General features: G+C 46.8%; 1 protein-coding gene and 1 long non-coding RNA gene across 3 annotated transcripts; one reads left to right on the top strand and one right to left on the bottom strand.

Annotated features, from left to right (window-relative positions):
* Positions 1-44: 44 nt before the first annotated feature.
* Positions 45-5,632, bottom strand: LOC133267576 (uncharacterized). Its single transcript, XR_009742803.1, has 3 exons — positions 5,521-5,632; positions 4,767-4,976; positions 45-182 (listed from the first exon to the last, which is right to left on the bottom strand). It is a non-coding gene; the product is annotated as an uncharacterized LOC133267576 (long non-coding RNA).
* On the top strand, positions 2,227-21,833 carry MATN1 (matrilin 1). 2 transcript variants are annotated; one of them, XM_061449930.1, is made up of 8 exons: positions 2,227-2,767; positions 3,590-3,746; positions 8,000-8,346; positions 13,813-14,035; positions 16,373-16,498; positions 16,754-17,167; positions 18,994-19,146; positions 21,657-21,833. In XM_061449930.1, exons 2-8 carry the CDS (start codon positions 3,701-3,703, stop codon positions 21,821-21,823), a joined length of 1,476 nt encoding a protein of 491 aa, XP_061305914.1. In that variant the 5' UTR covers positions 2,227-2,767; positions 3,590-3,700; the 3' UTR covers positions 21,824-21,833. The 2 variants fall into 2 exon arrangements, with proteins under 2 accessions (XP_061305914.1, XP_061305915.1); XM_061449931.1 differs by lacking the exons at positions 2,227-2,767; positions 3,590-3,746 and adding an exon at positions 4,825-4,912.
* Positions 21,834-23,207: the final 1,374 nt, after the last annotated feature.

Here is a 23,207-nt window from a genome sequence, read left to right as displayed (position 1 = left end):
AAAAGGTTATACTTAAAGCCATTCATTCCTCCCCAGTCTTTCTCCCTTTACATCATTTCTTTTATGCTTTGCACTTATCCCACTGCTGTAAATACCACTTTTGCTATATGGTGGTGCTGCAGTAAATATCATTTCTGGTAATGAAGCAGGCAGGGAGGGACTCCTGCACTCCCTGTAACAACCTGAAATAGAAATACCGTGGGGATAAAATATGAGAATTGGAGCTTTGACTAAATGGCAGCTTTTGTCACCATTTCTCTGAGCATTTGACGAATGGAGGCTGCGAATCCAGCTCCAAAACACTCACCTGGGAACATCAAAGAGAAAGACAAGAAAGTTACTGAGCACTTTGCTAAACTCTGGAGTTTGCTGGTGGCTGGAGGGTGAGAAAGCTGTTAGAGCTATACCAGGTGTGTTTAGAATGAAATACACATCTTACACAGTAGCAAACTACTCAGCGTTTGGCTGCTTGTCCCATGCCAAACCTCTTCTTGCTCTGCTGCCTCAACTGGTGTAACGTGGCCAGCATCTTCCCATCGCTTCTAAGAACGGTCCACAGATACAAGCACTGTGCTTCATTTTGAGCTCTATTGGAAGTCTGGAAAAGTCTTGAGACCTCTGAAGTTTGATTTCCCTTTTTTCCCCAGAAAACCTTCACATTCTTCTGGGTCATTTACATGGATGTGCCGGAGGGACTGATTCATTTTGATGTTATCATTTGAGTTGCAGTGTGAAATGTAGCCTAAGCTATTAGATGGAATAATGACATGTTCATTGGAAATATGTAAATATAAACCAAATACACTGGTTTAAAATAAAACTCGAGCAAAGCAAATTGGAAAAGGAAAATGCCAAATGAAAACAAAGCATGTCTGCGCTGTTGAAATTAAAATGTCATTTCTCTTGGCTTTTCCCATCTGATTCCTGTGAGATGTTATGCACGTAGTGATAGAGAAATAAGCTCTATTTGTACAGTTTATGCTATCAGACTTGCTTGGTTTATGACACATGAGAAGTTACCACCTCTTCCAGCTGTAAGCGTATTATGGATGTGCTTGATTTTTAGTACTTTTAACACTTAAACTGGGCTTTGCTCTTTCTTGGCCCATCCCAAGGCTGGCAGATTCGATTATCCGTGAAATGAAGGCATCCAGCAGAGTGGCATTTTAACATCGGGATATTACAAACCAGGAAAAGGTTTTAGAAAGACAAGGAAGGATGCAGCACAGTAAGCAAGGAAAACCTCTCTCTTGCTCAGATGGCAACGGATGATGCTTCCCCAACTGGTCATGCTGGGGAGGATAAACTGCATCTAGTGGCTTCACAGTGGAGTATTCTGCTGGACTTGTCTGCATTTGGAAAGCTCTTTGTTTTAATACAGTCCCTCACCCACAAGCAAAAGCTCTGGCTGCTGTTAGGTGTGTTGGTGGTTAGGGCAGTGCAAAGGCTCTCCAGCCCTGCTAAGCACTTGATATTACATTCCAGCTGAAGTCTCCCAGCAGTTTAAGCACTCGACAGTGAGTTTCATGCTGCCATGCTGTTAAACGTGTCTCATCCGTGCTGTGACATCCAGACCCTGCAGCCAAGCTCATTCATCCAAACTGGCCAACAAAGGCATCAGCACCATGGTCTCACAACAGCAACAAGGAGGTGGCTCCAGCAGCTCCTGCCGGTGGGAGCAGAGAGGCTGCAGCCATCGGCAAAGGTTTTTTACCCATAGTGTTGGTAGAGCAGAGCAGATCATCACAGCGTGTGCAGGAGGTGTCTCCAAAAATGGTAATTTGTCAGCTCCATCCTGAGAATAGTCTCAGTGGTCATAATTTGTGGGTGCAAACCCAGGTCAGAAATACCATATGGGTTGGAGAAACCTTAAAGCTCCTCCAGCTCCAACCCCTGCCATGGGCAGGGACCCCTTCCACTAGAGCAGCTTGCTCCAAGCCCCTGTGTCCAACCTGGCCTCGAACACTGCCAGGGATGGGGCAGCCACAGCTTCTCTGGGCACCCTGTGCCAGCACCTTACCACCATTACAGTGAAGAGCTGATGCCTAAGAGCTCGTCTCAGTCTCCCCTCTGGCAGGTTAAAGCCATTCCCCTTGTCCTGTCCTTCCTTGCATCTGCTGACCATCCTGCTGTGGAATCAAAAGGGGATCTGGTATTTACAACAAGCCCTTTTTTAGTAAGGAGACATGGATGTGACTGTGCTGGAGGGAAAGGCAGACCCTCCTTGTGCCAGGGCATGTGAAGCCAGCAATAGTGGCTCTGCAGAATGACAGGGCTGCTCTGGGGCCAGCATCAGCCGTTAACGGTTTGTCTGTTTACGGCGCAAGCAGGCTCGGGAAGAGCTTTAAATGCATATTTTCCTCTCGAAATATTGAATTTGGTGTTTTCATTTTTGGAGGCCTGGGGAAAAATTATGTTTCATATTTTCAAAACAAACAGGGCTTTTACAGAGGCATAAATGCAGGGCTCTGGGATCCAGCACACCTTCGCCTCTCGCCGCCTTCTCAAAGCTTTAATGTTGCTTGTGTGCCACAAGCTCTGCTAGAGAAAATATTCACCTGAAATGTATTTATCTTCCTTTGCTAATTAACAGCAAAATGACACAGAGAAACTTTATATTTTCCTCCGCGAGAACAGCCATAGAGACTTCATTTATGGAGAGCTCTGAATGATCCCTATTCATGGCAAGCGAGTACTGTCTGCACCAATAGATCCTTGTATGCATGGCAGAGCAACAGGAGAAACCCCATCGCAGACAGGGCTGGAGGTAAAATCTCCCTGATTTTATGTTTTTGGTTCATGTTGTTTCCTAAGAGTTGTAAATGCACCAGTGTGGCTGTTCTAGGTGCTGGGGGAGCAAACGCATCTGTGTGCATATAAGCACACAAGGATATCAGTGAATAGTATTTATACATCTTAGCACCCATCTGCATCCATGCATGTAGAAACACACCCATGAAAAGCATGTATAGAGGAGAGTTATATGTCTGCATGTATGTGCACACATACATATTTATATACAGAAACACATATGCAATCATGTTTACGTGCATGTATGGTCACATGTGTATATATTTATGCATCCATTCACAGGCATAAGCATTTATAGACAAAGTTTTTGCACTGAGCTCTTTCTTTGTGCATGCACAGGTATATGTGAAGGGGTGTGTGTGTGTGTGTGTGTTCTATACTACCCTGTGACCATAGTTGTGATTTTCACATCATTCATGGCAGCCCTTTTAATCCCAGGGCTCTGAAATAATAAGCAAATAAATAAGATGTCACAAAGCTTGGGAAAAGGGGCTTAAAGACAGAAAGAGGTGAAATGGGAGCAAAAAGCCTCATCTGGACCATTTTCTCCTTCTGGCTAAAAATGTCCAGCTAGCTCCAGAGAAGGATGAAGGCCTGCGATTGATGGTGGGTACCTGGGAAGACAGCAGTGGGGCAAATCTGTGCTGATTTTGCATGAGACCATAGCTACATTTTATATTTTCATTAACACTTTTAATGTTAAAAGAGTTAAGAATACCTGGCAGCTTCACTAAGGACAGGTCCCTTTTTTTCCTAATCAAAGGGCTTTTCTCCACAGGAGCTCTCAGTCTCTGTTGAAGCACTTTGGGAGTAAAGAGGGAATCTGGATAAGGAAAGAGAAACTGGGCTTTGAATTAAAGGTAGTTTGCCACAGCCCTGCACTAACACAATGCAGATTAAATGGATGAGTGTTCCAAGGGTGTGTGACTGGAAAGGTGAGCAAAGACTAATCCATCTTTGGAAGGGCTTCAATCAACTGACAATACTGTAATATGGTACTTAGGAAAAAAACAGATGCACTGCTTTGTGACAAACCCATCATTAAGTTCCCCTTCCTCTGGTACCAAATCTCCCTGCTGCTCTGCCATAAAGAAAACATTGGATTTCTGCTCACTTGCAGCATCATCAGTCTTATTTGTTGGTTTAGATTATTGGCTTTCTGTGGCAGGAGCTGCATCTCCCTCATGTGCAGAGACCCAAAAGATACACTGTAAGAAATAAATCAAACTTCTAATCTGTTTGTCTATGCTGAGTTTCTTGTCTATTTATCTAGTTTAGGCTACTGAGTTCTTTCTTTCCCTCCCTCCTCTGCTGCCCAGGGGCACAGCCTCATAGAGAAGCAACTGTTTCCCGCAGGAAGGAATTTGCTCTGCATCCGATGCTGTTGCTCATTCCTCTTCCCCAAGCCTTGCTCTCCTCTTCCTCTCCCCTTCTCCTACAACCATTTGCCTGCAAACTACGCCAAGGCAGCGAAGTCCCCTGGTCCCTCAGGCTGGTTTCCAGCCCTGCTCTTGGCAAAGGGATGATTTGTGTGATGCTATTCCCGTGCCCCCCCTATTCCCACCATCACCCCTCCCTGGGCTTTGCCGGAGGAAGGACACACTGCAGTTTGCTTACAGTGGCAAAGCCTAGGGTTTGCAGGCGGGAGCTGGTGATTGACAGGTTAACCCCAGCTCCCCAGGGCTGGTTTCACTGCTCCCACTGTTACGGTCCCAGATTCCCCACATACCATGCTGTTGCGGGTCTCTTTATAGCTTCCCATCCCCTTCACCAGCAATGAAGCCATTGTGGAGGGGATGGGGGCCGGCAGAGCTGGACATCCCCCCCCCTTTCCCCATCTTCATGCAATATTTCCTAGTCCTCCTTGCTTGTCCCTCTCCCCTCGGTGCCCCCCCAGCCCTTCACACGTGTCAGGGGCCGGCCCCATGCCTCCCCGAGGAAGGGCAGGTTAATACCTCTGGGCCAAGGCTCGTGCTTGCTACTCTGCATCCAGGCACTGGCTCCTCCGCAGCCATGGACAGGATTTTCTCTGCCTTGCTGCTCTCTTTGCTGCTTCTCCTCCAGAGCTATGGAGTTTGTGGGACACCTCCACAGCAGAGAGGTAAGTGGGGAGCTCAGCAGCGGGATGCTTGGTGTGAGTCCTCTGCCTCCTTGCCACCAGCCTGCTTTGGGACAGAGAAGGAGGTGAAGGAAGAAGAAACACCCAACATCAGTCAAGGAAGCAAAGGAGCTTTCTCAAGTGCTTTCCCAAGGCAGCAAAGGCTGGAGATGGGTTTGATTCTGCCCCTTACACTGCTTTAGGGATATAGTGGGAGGTCTATGCAGAGGCACAGCAAAGGTGGCAGCAGGTCAGCCTTAGCCCCCAGCATAGCAGCAGTCTCTGAGCTGTAGGAGGCTTAGACAGGAGAAGGGCTCTCCTCTGCCTTCCAAAACTGCTTCTCCTCCACACAGCTCTGCAGAGGGCTGGTTTTGCCTGGAGCTTGAGGCCAGACATCCCAGGCTCTGGTTAACCTCGCTGAGCAGGAAGGTCTGGGTCAGGATGCTGAGGATGGGCCTTTCTGAGGCTTTCCCCTTATCCGTTCTTGAGCACAGTCCTGCTCTGTTCACCTTTCCAAGCAGGGTGTGGAGCAGCCAGATGGGAGAGGAGCTGCCTGCTCTTTAGTTTGCACGGTCTCTGACTCCTAGTCTGCAATTAGTGTCAGCAAGTACCAAACACAAAGGGAAAGGCTGGAGGGTCTGGTGGTGAGGAAGCATCTCCCTTCTGCCAGGAGCAGGATGCTGCGGGCGCTCCAGCCAGCCTGGGGAACTCAGTGGAGGAGAGGTGGCCAAGGCAAAAGTTACTGCTGGGTTCTAAAACTGTTTGAATGATCTTATGATGATGCATAATGCATATACCTGGGCAGCTTGACAACTGTAAAACAGGCATGACAGGGACTGCGGCGTTAGCTGTTGCTCACGAAGGGGAGTTTTCTGACATACTGAGCAGTTTCTCCTCACTAATTTGGAAAGGGAGAGTTATCTTTGCTGCAGAGCCATTAAGCACTACAGAAGGCAGGAAACTAAACAGGCCAGTCATTCAAGTCAGCCCTACCGTGGGCAATCACTGCTGCTAGAATAAGCACCTTCTGACTTACCAGGCAGGTTTCCTGTTCTTTTAATGAATATGGCAAAGATGCCCTAGGAGAGATTTTCTGCTAAATCAGTGCATGGAATTCAGTTACTCCTGAATTACTCCAAGTGTGGACGTTGTTAAAAACAGAGGAGCATTTTCTTTCTGGTTTAATTCAACTTTAAGATCAACTCTGCTGAGTCAAGATGTCAATCAGAGCAAGACTGTCACCTCCTGGAGATAACCAAGGCCTGTCCTGCAGACCTGATGTGTGCACTGGGGCTCTGAACAGGCAGGCTGAAATCCCAAAGCTCCCATCTGATATCTCTTCTTTTCTCTTCATTGCCCTGAAATATACTTCACTCTCATAAAAAGAGGTTAAAAAAAGTTATTTAAGGCAAAATCACTGAGCTTCCGTAAAGAAAAATAATAAATCTAGAAAACTTCTATTGGATCCAAATGCTTCTAGGAAAAAAAACCCAACTTTTCTTACTGGGTTTGTCACTAAAACCAGAGGAGATTCATTAGTTACAGTGGCAAAGGGGAATCTGCCCTTTATTTCTGACAGAACTGATTGCAAGACTTTGAGCCTTTCTCTGTACCTTCATTTCTCACCTGTAAAATAGGCATAAGCAACCTTTGGTAAAGGGATTTGCAATGCTGCAGATAGATTGCCAACTGAGTTTTTCCTTCCCCTGCAATGAATTATGGTGGCAAAGTGGAAGTCACCCGCATGGGAAAAGGTTATATTGCATTTTAGGGGCAACTAGAGCATCTGACCAAGTAAGCATTGCCTGCATCCCTTCCCCACACAGCATCTTTGAGAGAGACCTTTCTGGGAGCCAGAAGCACATTCGGTGTTAGTGTCTCTCAGGAAACTAACCTGATTATATCCTTTATGGATCTATCACAGGGTATTTATTTTTATCTGTCTGAAAGACCGAAAGCTCCATTACATCTCACACCGAGGACCAGCTGTAATATTTATGTCATCATTTGGAACAGATTTGTTGGCCCAAAAGCTCACATTTAAAAATCTGTCCGCAGAAATCTCCTTTATGATCTAACCTATATCGTCCCTCTCTGCAGAAATCAAATAGTAACAGAACCCTTGATGCCCCTACAGAGACAAGCTAAATGACAGAAAGAAATGAAAAGAACAGAATGCTATAGATCTGGGGGGGGGGGGAATAGGGCAATTCATTTAGAAAACCATAAAAAACACCAGTCCTTTTTATGTTTTGTCACAGTTGAAAATTAAGATGGAAACAGCATGAAAATGAGAAATTAAAACCAAAATAAAAGCACTCAGCTTTTTGCAATGCTAATGCTTCCTGTTTGTGCCATTTACTTTTTACAGTCTTATTATGGGGTTGCAGAGATTAACTATCAATTACATGGTTCTACGTCTCTCTATTGTATTGTCCCTCACCAGCTCACAGAAACAAAACAGTGCTGGTCTTTGCTGTGCTACAGTATTTACTAGTCCACAGCTGAACAGCATGAGACCGGTTCATGGTATGGTGGTTAGTTAATCTGGATACCTCAATCCACGGCCGAATCTGAACTGCTGAGTTCCATGCCTGCTTCTGGTCATGCATGATGAAGATATAATCTCATTAATTAATATCCATGGGGATTGCTTATCCATGTCTGCAATGTGATAGCTCCTTTTTAGACGCTGTTTGATGCCAAAGTGCACACACAGGCTTCAGTTCACAGCTTTATTCCTCCCTCCGTGCTGCTGTAAGTGAATTAAGTTTCATGTAGACATTAGCAATGGCCTGGGGTGACAAGCGGGTAACCTGCTCCCGCAAGTGCAGTGCCAGTGTCTCATCACCTCGCTCCCTCAGAAGCACACGTTGTCAACCAGTCACCGTGCTTTTCTTACAGATGCTTTTCTATCACAGGAAAAAGAACATTTAGGATTATTAGGTTAAAGTGGCCTCTCTGAGACAGGCAGAGAAAGGATTGAAGCTCGCAGGTCCTCTACCCTCTAACAACACCATTCTTTCCCCCATGGGATCCTTTCCTCTTCTTTTTTCTTTCATTTTTCTCCTCCCTCCTTATCCTTTCCAGGCACCCTGTGCAGAACCAAACCCACCGACCTGGTGTTCATCATCGACAGCTCCCGCAGCGTGCGCCCGCACGAGTTTGAGAAGGTCAAAGTCTTCATGTCCCGAGTGATTGAGGGGCTGGACGTGGGCCCCAACTCCACTCGGGTGGGTGTCATCAACTATGCCAGTGCCGTCAAGAACGAGTTCTCCCTCAAGACCTACCAAACCAAAGCCGCGCTCCTGCAGGCGGTCCGAAGGATAGAGCCGCTCTCCACTGGGACTATGACTGGCCTGGCTATCCAGTTTGCCATCAGCCGGGCTTTTAGTGACTCCGAAGGGGCCAGGGTGAGGTCTCCCAATTTTAATAAGGTGAGAAGATGATCTGTTTCTTGGAAGCTCCTTTCTGATTGTGCCTCATCGTGGAGCAGCTGGGGAAAGGAGGTTTTCTCTGTGCTTTGGTTGTGTGGGGACAAGAGGGGGGGTACCTGACAGAGGTGGAAAACCTTTGGAAGGTGGAAACCTCCCAACTCTTCTTGAAAACCAAGCTTAACATTCCCTGGGGGAGAAGCTAACCATGAACATGCAGGGTTATCAATGCACTTCTTAGAATCATAGAAGGGTTAAGGTTGGAAAGGACCTTAAGAACATCCAGTTCCAACCTCCCTGCCACGGGCAGGGACACCTCACACTATACTAGGTCTTGTGTGCCCCCTCACCGTGTTGAACTATCAGCAACTTGCAAATACGAATGATTCCGTCCTCATATGGTCTCTTATTGCAGAGCTCACAGTGGGGGAAATTCTCTGAATATTAGCCTGAATCTGGTTTGATGCAATAGGAAGAAAACCAAGAGTAATAATAGAAGAAAAATACACTCCAAGAAACTTCTACTAAGTCTCACTGACGATCAGGTCCAGAAAGATAAGCTCTTCTGAGGAGCCATCACGATCACATCATTAGCTTAGGAGTCACCTGGTGCAGAACCTACCAGCTCAGCTCTTGCAGGGGAACTCAGACCTAATTGCCACGGGTTTTATTCAAAAGGAGCAACGTTGAGTTGTTCAGTCAAATTCTTTGAGGTTCACTGAAAGAAATCAGTGGATAAAGGTGCTTGAAGGGTGCCAATTAGTGCACAAAGGCTTTACTCCAGAAGCAGGGAGTTGTCGCAGGACTGCACACCAGCAGAAATCTCAGGCAGTTGCTAATTTGCCAGTAAGTGGGATCTGACACCTCCAGGTAGTTCTTTCCCAGGCTCCATCCCTTCCACCCTCATCCATCCAATAGATTTACTTGTAGGGAAAACCAGCTGTTCTTTTCAGCATTCCAGTAATTCCAGTGGCCTCCCTGGCAGCAGTCATCCCGCATCAATCACAACCCTGACTCAGCTCCTGCAGCACCCCCAGAACCCTCAACTAAGCTGATACCCTAAATCAGTAGATGAGGGAAGTCAAGAAATGGGAAACCTGTGGCCAGTCATTGCACCTGGGATGGTACCTGGGTTATGAATGAAGGATCCTAAAAGAGGGGCCTGACTTCCAGTCCTGTTGCTCCCATTGACTTCTCTGGTTTTCTTACTGTTTATCGTTCAAATGGGATCTTTTTGGTCCAGTTTCTTTTAAGACCACTATGCAATCCCTTCATGCCCCTCTCACCATATTTCTTTATCCTCTCCTGTCTCCACCTAATTCCCCAATGTCTATTTTAAGACCAGGAGATCATGTTTAGGTCAGGACTGGGCACAGCCCTGATTTATACAATACTCTTTTAATACTTCTTTTCTTACTACAGTCTGACCCCTTCCATGCAGCACTGACCATTACTCTAGGCTGAAGAGACATTTTCACTGAGCCATCTGTGCAAATGCCTGGATCTTTGTCCAGCTCATCTCTTCCACACCATTTAAGTAACCATTTCCTCATGGACTGTCTTCCTGCTCTTGTCTACTCCGCAGCTGGGCTGCCAGACAACTCATCCAACATGCTCCTGCAATCCTTGCTGTTTCCTGTCATCTCAACGCACATAAGAGCTGCTATGTCCTACTAACATATTAAACAAGCCTTTAGCTTAAGTATTTGAACTCTTAAAAAGCAAATCTCATTTATTCTGTGGATGGCTAAAGCATCAGTGCTTGTGGGGACGGCGGTACAAAGCCCTCTGAAGTTGCTTTGCCTCCCTAAAACCTTACTTCCTGGACATCCAAAAAAAGCAGAATAGTGGGGGGTTGATTTATCTCTGGTGTTAAAAAAGAAGCAAATAAAATCACCATCTGCTTCTCCCTCTTCCCTTCCACTTTGGAGTTGATCCAAGAGGCAGAATCACAGAAAGGGACCTCTAAAGTCATCGTGACCATGCTCAAGCAGGGCCAACTAGAGCTGTTGCCCAGGGTGATGCTGAGATGGCTTTTGAGTATCTCCAAGGTGGAAGCCTCCACAACCACTTGCATTCCTTGGTTCCCTGCTTATTTTTTGCCTTTTTCTATGATGTCTTGAAGTCCAGCAAACTTTTCCCTTCTGTCATCCTCATGCTGCCCAAGGTGACTCAGTTGCCTGCCTGGGGTCATGCAGTAATTGAGGGAGATGAAGCTTCCAGAAGCATTGGACATGGTTCTTGCTCCTTCACACAGCAGAAATGCAGCAAGACCTTGTGAAAATCTGTGCTATGTTTGCAACCATGTGGGACACCAGTCAAAACATCACAAGATCCTCATCTGATCTTGCTGTGTTCTGTGTGGCCAATGTCACCCCAGGACAAGGAAAAGCACCATTTCCCTCTGCAGGAGCTCAGAGCAGAGTCTGTTTACACTCTCATCAAAAACTACAGGGGTGCCCAAATACTTTTATCTTTCTTTAGGAAGGACAGCAAATAGATTGTCAAATTGCTGAGAAAATCAAGGCCTTATTCAACTTTCTGCCCAGTTCTCCTTTCAGTGCTGCTGCACCATTCACATTACCCACTGCATAATGAGACACAGCTAGCTCATTAGCTGCAGGGTTGCCTACCCTGAAATATGAATACCTAGGGATGCCTGGGAACACTCTGGTGTCTTAGTTAACCAAGAATAAATTGTGTCATGAGACCAGGGGGGATTTCTCTATGCCAGAAGTAACACATGAAGGATCCAGATAGGGATTGAAGGGAAGCGGAAAGGTGGTGGTTAACGTGAGCAAAGTTTTGACCTTGAAAAGCAAAATGCTCTGAGTTCCCTTAGGAAAAAACTGAAGATCCTGTTCAGCCCTTTGAGGGAGCAAATGTGTTCACCTTTTCTTGATTCTTCTCCCATGGCTTCCTGCTGAGGCCAGCACAAGCCCTCTGCTGCAGAGCAGTGTCAGCCTCTCCAGGGTGCAGCGGTTGCTCCTTTTCCTTTTACCAAACAAGGCACATTCCAGGACTCCCAGCTTTTTAAATGAGACAAGGTCACAACAGAGAGAACTACACAAATCCTGTGACCGCAAATGATGCAGAGGTATGTTAAAAACCCCCAGGATGCTGGAGGTTTCCACACTAGAACTCCCTGCCTCAGGCTGGCAGGGAGGGCAGGCGTCTGGAGGGGGAATGCAAGGGAAAAATCAGGATTTCCTGGTTATCAAGATTACTACAGCAAGATCACGTTGTCCTTGTTCTGTTCCTTACTCTGTAAGCACCCGGGCCTGGTCATAGACAGGCTCCCTGGCTGGTCGGTGCTGGCTCTGCATCACTATTCCATTCATTATAGCCAGGGGTTCACTGATGAATTCCTGATGCCTGGTCCAGACTCTCTGCACCCAGAAGTTTTGTTTTCCCCAACAGCAACATGAATTCTGAGTGTTCGATAGCAGATTTTCACATAGATGAACTATGAAGATCTTTTCCATCCGATGCACGTCTGCTAGCAGACCCCTGGGTCATACCTGAGGCTCACGCCTATGCCAAGATGCCACCCTGATGGGAAGAATGAAAGGAACTGGTTAAACCTGGAGAATCACTTTGTTTAGACAGAGGAACACCAGAAGGACACGCAACACCTCATCCTGTGACAAACACCACAAGGAAGACACGCAGCTCCTGACAGAAACCTGCTCACAGGGTGGTGTTGCTCGCAGAAGCTGCTTGATAATACATCTTGTGTCCTGACAGGCTGGCTTTTGATAAGCTCTAATTGGCAGCTCCTCTCTCGGAGCTCCTGGGTGCATGCAGGAAGCAGAGCTGCTGAGTCGAGGGCTCTCTCTCCTGGCAGAAAGCATGATTGCACGGCTGGCTCTGCTCCTTGGCTTGCCCGGTGGTCCAGGATCAACCCGAGAACTTCTTCTAGTCTCCGATTCTCATGTTCGTTCCACCTTCACATCACACACTCACATCTGCCACAGGTGACGCTTCTCCTTATTCTGCCACAAGCAGAAGGGAAATACTTGAATTTATTTCTTGATTCCCTTGGAATCAGGCAGTTACAGAACTGTGATGCTACCAGGAATTTTTGATTTCGTAGCCCTTAGGAAGCACAGATACACACCTGAACTTACAGTCCTGCACCAGAATGAAAAGCTCTACGTTATTGCTGTTTCACCCAAGTTTTTCATAGAAGGAAAGCTCTGAACAGGGCAACAGATTAGTATTGCAGTGCTACTCTGGGACAGATGACTGCAGCATCCATCCATCCTCCACCCACCCATCCATCCATCCATCACTCCCTCAGCAGAAGGGTAGGCAGAGAGGGAAAGAGGCCACTTCATCTGCATGGTCAGCACCCCTTGGATGAGTAGGGCAGGGAACCCCACTCCTGACCATCCATCTGAGGATGTATAATAGCCATCACACTGAGCAGCTGGTGGGTCTGATTTAGATAGAGGAGAACAGCAAATACTGCCTTAATGACCAGATGATGGCTCATTTGAACTCACCGTTGCTGCCAGTTGGATTTTTCATCTCATCTTTCTTTACTTTCTGTATTTCTGAGGGCATTTGCCTGGAATGTGAAGCTTTTTTTTTGCTTAGCAGCTCACCTGCTCCTGCTGGTTGTATTTCTCCACACTGCATTACAACCCAATCACTGCCTTTGGAGTTGGCAGCGGTGTCACAATAAAACAGCTGTAAGGAAAAGGGGCAGGAGCAGACGAATAGGCAAAGAACAAAAATTAAGGTTTTGTGACAATGTCACCTACCAGAAGAAAAATAAAGAGGAAAATGGACAAACAAGCAGGACTCTTGGAGGTTTTCCACCGGTTCAGGGCTCCATCTAATCCAAGGTGAAAACCAGTTTCCACTTAAATCAGCTGTCACTTTAATGCTGATGTTAGTAGAGGTAGGATTCCATCGCTGCTGTTTATTGCAGAACAAGGTAACTGGGCACTGACACACAGCAGGACCTTCAGCAGATCTCTTCCCCTTCATCTGCTTCAGCTTCTCCATGTATAAAATAGGGAAAAGTCCTCATCTCATGATGCTTCCATGACATTTCCTGAGACTCCTTAAAGTCCCACTCTGAGTTAAAGTTGTCCTTAGGTCAGCAGGGGGTTCATGAACATAGTTTGAGTTTGGCTTGAGCGTTAGTTTGCCATTGCAGAACGTAACCTTTACTTTAGTTTCCTTAGGGGCGAGATGCACCAGTTATCCCTTGACTAAATCAGCTGGGTCCCTGGCAGCTTAACCTTTCCAGCTCAAAAAGAAACAAATCCCACATAAAAGAATGACTTGTGTGATCTCAGGCAGAACTGGAAGAGGAGGAGGAGGAGAGGGTGGCATTTCCTTCCTCCTTCATTTTAGAAACAGAAACCTTCTTTCCTAACCCTGCCTGCTCCACAAGCAACAGTGCCACCGACGCCTGCTCGAGCACCCACCTTGCCTCTGCCCTCCTCTGCATAGGTGGCGATCGTTGTGACCGATGGGCGTCCCCAGGATGGAGTGAGGGATGTGGCAGCGAGGGCCAGAGCAGCCGGCATCGAGATCTTTGCCATCGGGGTCGGCCGGGTGGACATGCACACGCTGCGGCAAATAGCCAGCCAGCCCCAGGATGACCACGTGGACTACGTGGAGAGCTACAGCGTCATAGAGAAGCTGACCCACAAGTTTCAAGAAGCCTTCTGTGGTAAGTCCTCGCCACACAACCCTTGGGGTCCTAGCCAAGAGCTGCGAGGGGCTGCAAGCTTTTCACATGGGTGTTGTAGGTGTGAGCATCCTTCATCCATCCGCTTCCTCGTTCCAAGGACTTGGGTCTGCAGGAGCATGAAGCAGTATGAAAGACAGATGACCTCTGAAGTTGCCTTTGAAGTATTTCAAGTTTGGGTTAGGGAATTGCCTGGTTCAGTTAAGGAAGCCTCCAGTTTGTAAACTTGACCTACGTGCTCCTTGAGGCCTTGAAAGAGAACCTGGAAAACACGTTCTTTATAGAGTAAAAATAATTGGCCTTATGTTTAAGCCTATCTGGGCAGTTCTGAGAATCTGGTTTTGTAATTTCCCCCCCCAGTATTGTCTTTGGAATTCCCACTTCAGCAAGGAATGGTTTCATTACCCTGCTAGAGGCTGAACTGCCTTTGCTGACTACGCTATTGGCTTTGCAAGCCTTGTGAGGCAGGAGGCTCTCCCGGCTGGTGCGGTATCCAACGCCTTTCTGCACGGCATATAAAGAGCCTGGCTCTCCTGCAAACACATACTCCTACATAAACCAGTGAATGGAGTGAGAAAGCTTTATTACTTTCAAATGTACCCACAAGGCTGTAGGAGGTGGCCTATAAATATCCATTTACTGTGTCAGCAAGAGAGGCCTGGGGGAGATCGCGCGCCCATCTCGTGCGGCAACACCTTTTAAAAGGTGTGATACGCCGCGGTGCCTATGGCAAGGCATTGCAAACACATACAGATGGACCTGTGAAACTCCAGTTCCTTCCAGAGGTGTAAGATTTCATGACTCAGGCTGGAAATGATGGGGGGAAGAGCAGCTTCTTGTGGAGGAAAATGTCCTCCTCTGCAGGAAGGAGGAAAATTCTGCTTATAAAGAGAGTCCTGTGTTGTAATCAGGTGTCACTGCACCAGAAGCTCATGAAAGAGGGGAGCAAATACTTCATGCTAAAGGGACAGAGACAAGGTTTCAGTAGGTGGGATCCAGGCCATGCTTGCGGGAGTTGGTGTTGGCTGCCCTGGAGTCAGCCTGACACAGAGAGGGCTGACAAAGCATTTTGAAGCTCTGGCACTGATGCCATTCCAAAAGATAAAGAGGAAAAAGCCCCTTTCTGTGCCTTGCTCTTCCAATTCCTAACGTGCAGATGACAAAGTGCTCCCCATGGTACGAACCCTCAGAGGTGCATCCAAGGGAAGAGCTGCACTAAGGATTATTACAGCTAACAGAGAAGAGCAGCACATTAGCTGCCAAGTGGGCTGTTATCGTGCTATGCAAGCAGCTGCATGAAACCATCCTTGGAGATGTACCCAAACTCCACCTGCTATTGCAAAGCACGGTTTGTGGGTACTGACAGCAGGAAGGACTGTGCTGCGGTGTCCGAGCTGTTTCCCATAGTGCTCAGAAAACCCATGGGAAAAGGGACAATCTAACCACTAGCTTGACTAATAAGATCCCTGTAGGCTTCAGAGAACTCAACCTGAGAGTCCAGCGTTACAGCCAGCTGCATGGTTAGTGATATTCCCAATGATACGAGCTCCATATATGCTGGAATGATCTACCAGCCCTGGCACAATCTGCAGACATGTGGATTGGGAAGGCCAGAAGTGCAAAACACAAACAACTTGAAATAGCAAATGGAAGCCCCTTGACTTTTGATAGGCCTCAATGCTTGGTTTTCCGCACAGATTTCCCTGGTATGTGTAAATGAACTTGCTTCAACCAGGCCTGTTTACTGCTGAGTTCGTTTTCCATCGCCATTGCTGTAGCTGTGACAGTGTTGTCACTCACAGAATGCTGCTGGCTCAAACTGCTGCGATCCAGCTTCTGCTTGCTCAGCATCTCAGGAGTCGGATCCAGGTTGAGATCAGCAGGAGAAGTGTTTGTAGAGTGAATCTGAAAGCTGCACGTGAGGGGGGCTCTGAAGTGAATGCATGTGGATCCCAGCCAGGAAAGACAAGTGTACATGGGGCTGATCTCACCAGTCATATTTGTATGACAGCTGGAAAACATGGGTATTGGCCAGCCCAGAAGGTAGCAAACCTCATCCAGTAGCTCTGGAGAGTGAAGTATATTGTGGTGCTCTCAACAGACAGATGGGTTTTGCCCTCAGAACGGAGTCCTGGCTGTGCCTTTGAGCCTTGTGTAAACTTCTCCTTGTATCTCAGTCATTATCCTCTGCTGTCTTGTCTTGCTGCAGAATGGATTGAGTTACGCTTGGTGTACGGGACAAATACCATGCTTTGTGCAGGAGCTGGGTTGAGAAGCCTTGGCATGGCCTCTGATTTTAATCTCCACCTTTGCTTACAGTGGTGTCAGACCTGTGCGCCACTGGAGACCACGACTGTGAGCAGATCTGCATCAGCACCCCAGGAGCATACACTTGTGCCTGTAAAGAAGGTTTCACACTGAACAGTGACGGGAAGACCTGCAGTGGTATGTAATCCTTTCCATGCGCACGGAGCCGAGCTGTGATCTGCAATGCCATGGTGGGGACAGGACTGGGACATGGTAGATGTGTTCTGCTCAGAAAAGCAAGCCAAGAGTTATTTTGAAACCCTGAGTGTGAACTGTGGTTTGAGTTCTGATTCATGAAACCTATTCCATTAGCAATAAAATGGCACTCAGGTAACATCTTCCTGCATAATTAATTGGGGTCTTGGTTGCCGTTTCCTTTTGCCCTCTTCTCAGCTTGCAGCGGTGGGTCAGGATCTGCTCTGGATCTCGTTTTCCTCATCGATGGCTCCAAGAGCGTGCGGCCTGAGAACTTTGAGCTGGTGAAGAAATTCATCAACCAAATTGTGGACTCGCTGGAGGTGTCGGACAAACAGGCTCAGGTTGGCCTGGTTCAGTACTCCAGTTCTGTCAGACAGGAGTTCCCACTGGGGCAGTTCAAGAACAAGAAGGACATCAAAGCAGCAGTCAAGAAAATGGCCTACATGGAGAAAGGAACGATGACGGGCCAGGCTCTCAAGTATCTCATTGACAGCTCCTTTTCCATCATCAATGGAGCCAGGCCCGGGGTCCCCAAGGTGGGCATAGTCTTCACAGATGGACGGTCACAAGACTACATCACTGATGCTGCTAAGAAAGCCAAAGACTTAGGTAGGTGTCTTGAATTCTCCCTTGGATCAAGTACTGCACCTAGCATAATCCTAGGTATGCATCTTTCTCTGGAGATATGTCGTAGGGTAGAAACATGTTACTATAGAGTGACTTTGTTGAGATGCTGCCTGACTGTGGTTGCATGTTCATATAGAACTTGGAGCAACTCTACCTGCAGTTCAGAGTGATCTTGATTTGCCAGCAGCTGTTTTTGTTCCCAGAGCCCCTCTGTGTCTTCGATGCAAGCCTGCTGGAGGTCTCTGTGCTGGGCAGGATGGAGTTTCACACATTTGGTACGGGATGCAGACTGGTCTAGCATGCCTCACACAGATGTGAAGGAAACCTCAGGGAGAAGCTGAGGGTTTGTCTGATGTTGGTAATGAAAGTCAGGTCAGCAGCAGTGGCACTCGTGGTGAGGCCAAGCCAACCATCAGAGAACCCCTTAGAGAACAATGGGAGTTGTAGGGCCAAGAGTGGCTCAGCTGTATCAGCTGAAGGAAAAGAAGAGATGAAACAACAAACAAAGCAGAAACATGGATTAAGAGGGTATCCATGCACTCCCTGCTCAAATCCCAGGCACACTAATAAGGAACTTTCTCCAGCTTCTGCTGGAACACTAAAAGAGCACAGTGTCCATATATTGATATATGTATACGTCTAAACAGAGTGAAGTATAAATAGCTTGAGATCTGCCCCTTTGCTGACCTGCTGAGCAAGTTCCCAGTCTTGACATCTCTGTGGTAAATGGATGCAGCCCATGTGAACAGGCTCATGAATTGCTAAATCCTTTCTTTCCCTTTAACTCTGGGCTCCGCCACTAGATGGGACTAAGGGCTAGCATGTGATAATAAAGCTCAGGTGAGAGCTCATGAAAAGCTGCTGTTTACGAAGCAAGCTGGTGTGTTGTGTGGATGTTCAGCTCTTATAAAACAAAAGGTCCTTATCAACTGTATCTATAGAATTTAGTCCTCCCCGATGATAAAACTTTATGCCTTCTTGATTCTTCCTCTCCTGTTCCAACGTGTTCAGAAGTTCTTCAAGGGGGATAAATAACAAGATGCTTATAACAAGACTCCAAACATGTTAATTAAGTAGGACAGTAGGGGAAAAAAAACACAACTGTTGTATATATCCAGAGGCAGAAAAACAAGGCAAAAAGGGGAGGAGGGGAAAGCATTACCCGTGTCTAGACATGGACAAGTGGAGAAACTATTTCAAAACAGGGGTTAACCTGTATCACCATTCAAATCAATGGGAAAACTGCAGTTCAGCTCAACAGAAACAAGCTTAAGGCAGAGGTAGCCAATCAGTTTCCTGGCAGTGAAGCATGTTCTCACCTCCCAGTATTGGGTCTCTCTTGACATACTCCATAAGTTGCAATTTCAGAAGGAGATTCAGCTGCAGTTTCGCTGACCCAAAGGTCTCTGTGGCACAGAGGATGGAGCTGATGAATGGTGGCTGCAGGCTGCTTTGAAAAGTTCCACTCTTTACTTTTGCTGTGTTATTGCTTCCATGTGAGCTGGATGGATGATCCTGTCAGGGCGTTATGATCATCTGTCCTTCCTCATAGCTCCAGAGCACTGTTCTTGTGCTGACAGTGGTCATTGTCCGGATAATTCTGGTAGGACTTTGCCTGCAAACCTACTTTGAAACCCCGGGTGAAAGCAGTCTATGATAGTAGAGGGTAAGGGGGTGATTTCCAGTTAACATTTGCAGAGCTCTGTGGAGACCAGGGGTCCAGAAGGTGAGCAAGGATGTACAAACTGGGTACCACAGCAGCAAGATGCTCCATAGGTGTCCAGCTGACAGGCTCCCATTGCTCCCAGGCTTTAGGATGTTTGCTGTGGGAGTTGGCAATGCCGTCGAGGATGAGCTGAGGGAAATCGCTTCAGAACCAGTAGCTGAGCACTACTTCTACACGGCTGACTTCAGAACCATCAGCAACATCGGGAAGAAGCTACAAATGGAAATCTGCATTGGTGAGAGCGGGGGACTGGGGAGAACTGGGGGGGGGGGTCAGTCCCAGTATGGAAAGGCTGGAAGCAGAAGGACAAAAATGCCTCTTCAGATGGATGTACAGTTGGCAGGGTACATGGAACCATGAGACATCAACAGTTCAGGTGGATACCTGAACCACAGCCACCATGCACCTCAACCCTCTCCCCCTCTCACAAACTGCCTTCTCCTTCCCTTTTTCTCTCCTTTCCTTCCCCTCTCTACCTTACTCAGAAATTATGAATTCAGAATGTACCAGGGCCTGAGAACAGCCAAAAATGACATAAGGAAAGGAGAGATGCTCTTAAAAGAGAAGCTAAGGGTTGATTTATTCCAGCTTAATTTGAAGATCATCACGAAATTGGACATCTGAGCTGAAGCTCACCAGCCACTGGCTGCTTCTGCAGTCAAACAGGCACCCCAGGGGTGACACATTTCAACTTGCAATAAGACCTAATATCTTCCACATGACTTGTGGGTGTATAAATTTGGGTAACATGAACTCTACCTTGCTCGCGTTTGGACAGCCTCGTGAAACAAAGGCTGAGGGAGGAGTGAGTGGGAGCCAGGCGTGACAAGAGAAGGCAAAGAATAACTTGACATTTAAGGAGTGTTGACCTGTAAATAACTTGAGTCTAAAAATGGTTTTGAAAAGAACTACCAGTTATATTTTTGTTCTGAAGGAATCAAATGCCTCCTATGAAATATTGGCCCTTTGCAATGCATCTGCTCCACCAGGCAGATCATAGCGAATCCCAAACACCCCAGCTTCATGCCAGGCATTGAATACCTTGCAGCACGTCTGAGAGCTCTACTGCCAGGCCCACCAGGAAGCTGGCACTCACTTGTCAAGTCCAGGTGCTCCGAGTGTTTTATCCCACAAGGCAAATGTTGCCTTCCAGTTTCCAACGAGATTTATTGCACCCAGCTCTGATGGGGCTCATTCAGTTCCCAAGAGAGCTCTGCCAAGCTCAGCTCCAGCTCCCATGAGCGGGTAGACCTGCTTGAGTGCCCCATATGAGCTGCTGGCATGGGATATGGAGACACTCCACAACATGAACCGGATTCAACGATAAACATTGCCCAATGTTACTCCCCTTTTCCCCCCTATTTTTTTGCTATTTCTAACATTGTTATTTGTGCCAAACCCAAGAGACATCCAAGTAAATATTAGTGGGTAGCAGTAGGTGACTCATCCGGGTTTGTCCTTAGGTGTATGTTAGGGAGAAAAAACACTTGGGAAGTTGAGGGCTTTGCCTCAGGAAAATAAGATCCTGCTCCTTACACCCTTACAAATGTTCTGGGTCATGCTGGGCACATCCCCTGTTCTCCAGATCCCTAAAGACGGGACCTCCCTTTCTTCCTGGGGAATGCTGAGGGAGAACTCCCTCCAGGGTGCTGTGTCTGCAGAGCCTGGAAGCCAGGCTTGCAAGATAAAACCTCGCTTTGTCATGGCTACTTTAAAGAGTAGGAGTGGACCCAAGAACAAGGTGATGGAAGCTCAATGAAAACCCCCAACATATTGCATTGAAACTTCTTTTGAGGAAGCAAATACATTCAAAGACTCAGCATCCAAACAAATAAATGAATAAATAATTCAAATAAAGTTCGGGGAAAGTGTTTGTTTGCCAAAAGATCAGTTTTGGTGACGAGCTTAACATTTGAGTTAAAAAAAGAGAAGGAAAGGAAATATTTGTGTGTGTTTGATTTCCAGTGCCAGCTCGTATTTATCAACAGATGGCTAGAAATCTCCTCTTAATATCCAGCTTTAGTTTACTCATAGCTGGCTTAATCCTGTTGTGCTTTTGTGCAAGTCATGTCCTTTCCCTCAAAAAGTCCTTCTCCTATTTCCCCCTTCCATTTGCTAAGCAGTTGAGCTGACTCACTGTGGTCTTGTAAACATCTCCTCTCCTTTCCCAGTCATCTCCGTACCCTCTTTTACTTCTATTCCAGTTTAAGTTAATTTGCCTTGAAGATCATATGTAAATTATTGACCTAGATTAGCAAACCAATGCATGCACATTGCTCTGCCTGCTAAAGAGATGGAGCACTGAGAGCAAAGCTCAAACAAGTCTCGACTGTCAAACGGCGAACAGGACTAAGGGTATGGCCCAGCATGGTGATGCTATTGAGAGGACAGAGGTTGCTTTGAGCACTGTGTCTACTCAGATTCAAATGCTGGGGGCAAACGTTAAACATCAGTGGTAGAACTCAGTGGGATTTGGGGAAAATGGAAATCCAGGAAGGATGATTTCTGCACTATATAACAATATAGCAATATTTCTGGCCTATACAACAAGAAAATGTGAGCTCTTTCTAGTCATCTGAGCTTAAAGCCAGAAGTGATCACCCAAATAACAGGAATAACCTTTTGATTTCCTTCCTGCTTCTGATAAAGAAAATACAAATTGATTTATTTCATATGTCTCAGTGATTTTGATCTAAGCCCTTTTCTCTGCCACTTAACTCATCTTCTTGATATTGTGATCCACAGAGGAAGATCCATGTGAATGTAAATCCATTGTGAAGTTCCAGACAAAAGTAGAAGACCTCATAAATTCATTGCAGAGGAAATATATCCTTTGGAAGCTGTGTTTGGTCAGAATTCAGCAGGTTGGGATGTGCCTTTTGGAGGGACCAGTGGGGGAAATCTACTCATGAAGGAAGGGGGTTGGGTACGTGTTCAGGAAGCTGGGAAACAAGGCACTTACTTAGGTTATGAATGCCTACAAGAAGAGTCCCTGCACCAGAGTGAATGCTCTGACACAGAATAAGTAGACCAAAAAGAAACAGACCCAAAGGAGAATATGGCAAATCCTTGAAAGGCAGCAATGAGCTGTAGGCACCAAGACCTAGGTCAGGCTCTAGGCAGATGCTTAATCACGCATGGGATGCTGCTGCTCCCTCTGCAAGCTGCCGGTCCTGTGAAGCAGGCTGGAATGTGAGAGCTGAGAGCTAACACTGGGCTGTGAGCAGACCAACCACTGGTGCACACATGCAGCTGATCACCCAGTCATTAAAGCCCCATGGGTGGGATCCTGTTTATGATGGTTAATGTCTGCAAGGCAAACATCTGAGCTGGCTGCCTAAATCCCTGCACAACACTGGAGAGGAAGAGGGTTTTCTACAGCAAACCACCTCTGACTGGTGGTGGTCTGGATAGATGCAGGTGGAGAGGTCCAGTGAGGTGAGTTGGATCCCATCTGACCTGAGCTGGTGGGGCTGCATTCTGCATGTTGGGTCCTGTCACATTGCACAATGACCATGAATAAGAGGTTGAAAGAGAAACAAGGAAAAGAGGAAAAATTGTGTATAGAATCATAGAATAGTTAGGGTTGGAAAGGACCTTAAAATCATCCAGTTCCAACCCCCCTGCCATGGGCAGGGACACCTCCCACTAAACAAGTATGAGATTCTAAGTTCTCACAGGGAGAGGAATTAGTGAACCCTCAGGGTGGCTCACACAGGGCTGGCGAGATTTTGCATTACTGAGAATAAGGGAAGAATACGATTTTAAAAGCAATGTTTTAATGTATTCACACATTTCTGTGTATTTTCTCCTCTTTACTCAAATTGAGTGAAAACCACCACTTCTGTTATGCAAAAGGTCAGAGTAAATCAGTAGTTCTCACCCAGTGGGTTGCTGCTCCCTGGCACATCAAGAACAGCAATTAGTGAAAAGAGCAGAAAATTGTGACACACCATAGAGCTCTAAGAAAAGCTCCACTCATCACCCAACCCATGCTGCTCAAGGTCAGGAATCCTCTGTCAGCCACTCAAAACACATTCCAATCAGGCTCACCATTTTTACTCCTCCTTCCATAGTAGATGTAAAGGTGCAAGTGAGTGTTTGTGCACACAGGAACCTTTTCTACCTTCAATAAAAGTTCAGCCTCATCATCTCTGGAGATACCAGAGCAGATGATGGCAGCATCCCTGTGCTACCTGCTACCTGCAAGGTAACTCCATTGGTTACCTGCTCTGCGGGCCAGGGGATGACTTAAGCAATGAATCACTGCTGTGCACTGTCCTTTTTATCCCTTAA

Source organism: Pezoporus flaviventris, unplaced genomic scaffold, assembly GCF_033815535.1.
Source record: "Pezoporus flaviventris isolate CSIRO_AGI_PZ_B2104156 unplaced genomic scaffold, CSIRO_AGI_Pfla_v1 ptg000008l, whole genome shotgun sequence".
NCBI classification, from domain to species: Eukaryota; Metazoa; Chordata; class Aves; order Psittaciformes; family Psittacidae; genus Pezoporus; species Pezoporus flaviventris.
The sequence above is the reverse complement of the archived record's forward strand: the minus strand, read 5'-3'. Positions and strand labels throughout refer to the sequence as shown.

Coding starts and splice junctions, on each gene's coding strand:
- MATN1 (XM_061449931.1), top strand. CDS start 4,825: ATGGACAGGATTTTCTCTGCCTTGCTGCTCTCTTTGCTGCTTCTCCTC. Junction 4,913..7,999: donor GACACCTCCACAGCAGAGAG/GTAAGTGGGGAG, acceptor TATCCTTTCCAG/GCACCCTGTGCAGAACCAAA. Junction 19,147..21,656: donor ACAAATGGAAATCTGCATTG/GTGAGAGCGGGG, acceptor TGTGATCCACAG/AGGAAGATCCATGTGAATGT.